Source organism: Nanorana parkeri, unplaced genomic scaffold (assembly GCF_000935625.1).
Source record: "Nanorana parkeri isolate BGI_ZX_2015 unplaced genomic scaffold, ASM93562v1 scaffold609, whole genome shotgun sequence".
Classification (NCBI taxonomy): Eukaryota; Metazoa; Chordata; class Amphibia; order Anura; family Dicroglossidae; genus Nanorana; species Nanorana parkeri.
Window position 1 is genome coordinate 125,938 of NW_017306877.1, and position 1,621 is coordinate 127,558.

The 1,621-nt window shown below is 49.4% G+C and overlaps 1 protein-coding gene across 1 annotated transcript in view; it reads left to right on the top strand.

Annotated features, from left to right (window-relative positions):
• The window catches only part of LOC108792172 (fatty acyl-CoA hydrolase precursor, medium chain-like), an 18,819-nt gene that overhangs the window by 14,173 nt on the left and 3,025 nt on the right, over positions 1-1,621 (top strand). The window contains exons 11-12 of the mRNA XM_018562881.1: positions 468-615; positions 1,077-1,226. Of these exons, the coding sequence (XP_018418383.1) occupies positions 468-615; positions 1,077-1,226 (298 nt within the window). The remainder of the gene's footprint in view (positions 1-467; positions 616-1,076; positions 1,227-1,621) is intronic.

Sequence of the window (1,621 nt, forward strand, 5' to 3'; positions counted from 1 at the left end):
CATCGCATGTGTGTACAAGGCAAAATCTGCTACCCTGGTGAGACCCCACAAAGCCATGGGGCTTTTGGGGTTGTGTGGTAACGCTGGGTGTGCCATGAAGGAGTTATTAAAGTGATCATTAAAGTGTGACTCATTCTAACCGCAGAGTGCAGAACCAAATGTAAAGCCCCCCCCCCCCCCCCCCCCACCCAATTACAAACCAATATACTACATAACATATATTTTTTATGGCAAATGTCATGTAATACCGCATGTTGGCCACTAGCTGGCGATAAGGAGCACATGGAGTCAGTATTAATTTCCTATGCTCCACAGCTCCACCTGGTGGTTCAGAAAGATTCGCAGGGCAAATGGCTCTGTAAATTGTTTCTAAAGGGACCCCTTATGTGCATCACATTTGGAATGTGAACTCGTTGGAAATCCTTCTATGAACGGTCATTCTGATATTACACGTCTATTGTTTGTAGGGATTGAGCCCCAAAGTGCTCCCTTCTGTCCTGGATGAATACCTCTCTGGTGTGAGCGATCCGTTTGTGTTCCGCGACCGTCTCTTGGATATCTGTGGAGACCTGATGTTCGTTATTCCTGCCCTGAGAATCGCCAAATATCACCGAGGTACAGGGTGCGAAGAGGGAGGAGTCAGGATTTGTTGTGGTGATATCATCTTAGTTTACTGACGGGGGATGGGAGGGGAATCTGCTCAGGAGGACAAGAGGGTGTCGTGTGATCAAGTCAGTGTCCCCTCCCCCTGTGATCAGTCTCCCCTCCCCCAGTGAACTGCACAGGCATGCTTGTGTCATCTCTTTGCCGGCATCTCAGTCCAGGAAGTAGATGGTGGCCCTGGATGATGCCTGAACAAAGATGGCTTCCTCCTTCTGGAGAGAAAATCAGATGAAGGCATTGTCGTGGGGGGAGGTGATCTCTGTGAGAGGTAGTAGATACCTGGAAGGGTCACGCTGGCACATTACTCAGCATACATGTACCTAATATGAAAAAAAGTACACCAGATGACAGGTCCACTTTAAACTGAATCAGTCTCTTTGTAAAGTTGTCTTCACCATCCGTCTGTTCACCAGACTCCGGACTTCCTGTCTACTTCTACGAATTCCAGCACCGCCCGTCCTTGTTCCATGATGTCAAGCCGGACTTTGTGAAGGCGGATCACGCCGATGAGATCGTCTCCGTGTTTGGAGGTCCCTTCCTAAGAGACGGTATTGTCCTTGCTGGTGAGTGCCGATCCTACAGGCCGCCATTTTCAGAATCCAGAAGGTGATGGTTGATGGAGGGATCAGATGGGGGTATGGGCCGCCATAGTGGTGGTAGTGGGGGGCCATAGTGCCGTTGGCCAGAAATAGGAAGATACAGAGGGGCTCTATAGGAGTCTGTTTGATCTACGAGAGTTGAAGGCGCAGTCCACCTTTCAGACCATTCATGTTATACCCAACATAAAGCATGGATACCCATCCCCCAACCCACCCGTCCCCAGCAGTACACCCAGAAAAAAAAAATCATCATGCCGTAAAGTCCAACTTTATCCTTCCAGGACCAGCTTCTCAAAGCCCCACCCGGGACCTCATCACCTGATGCCTTCTACCAACCCTTGGGTTTAAAACGTATGATT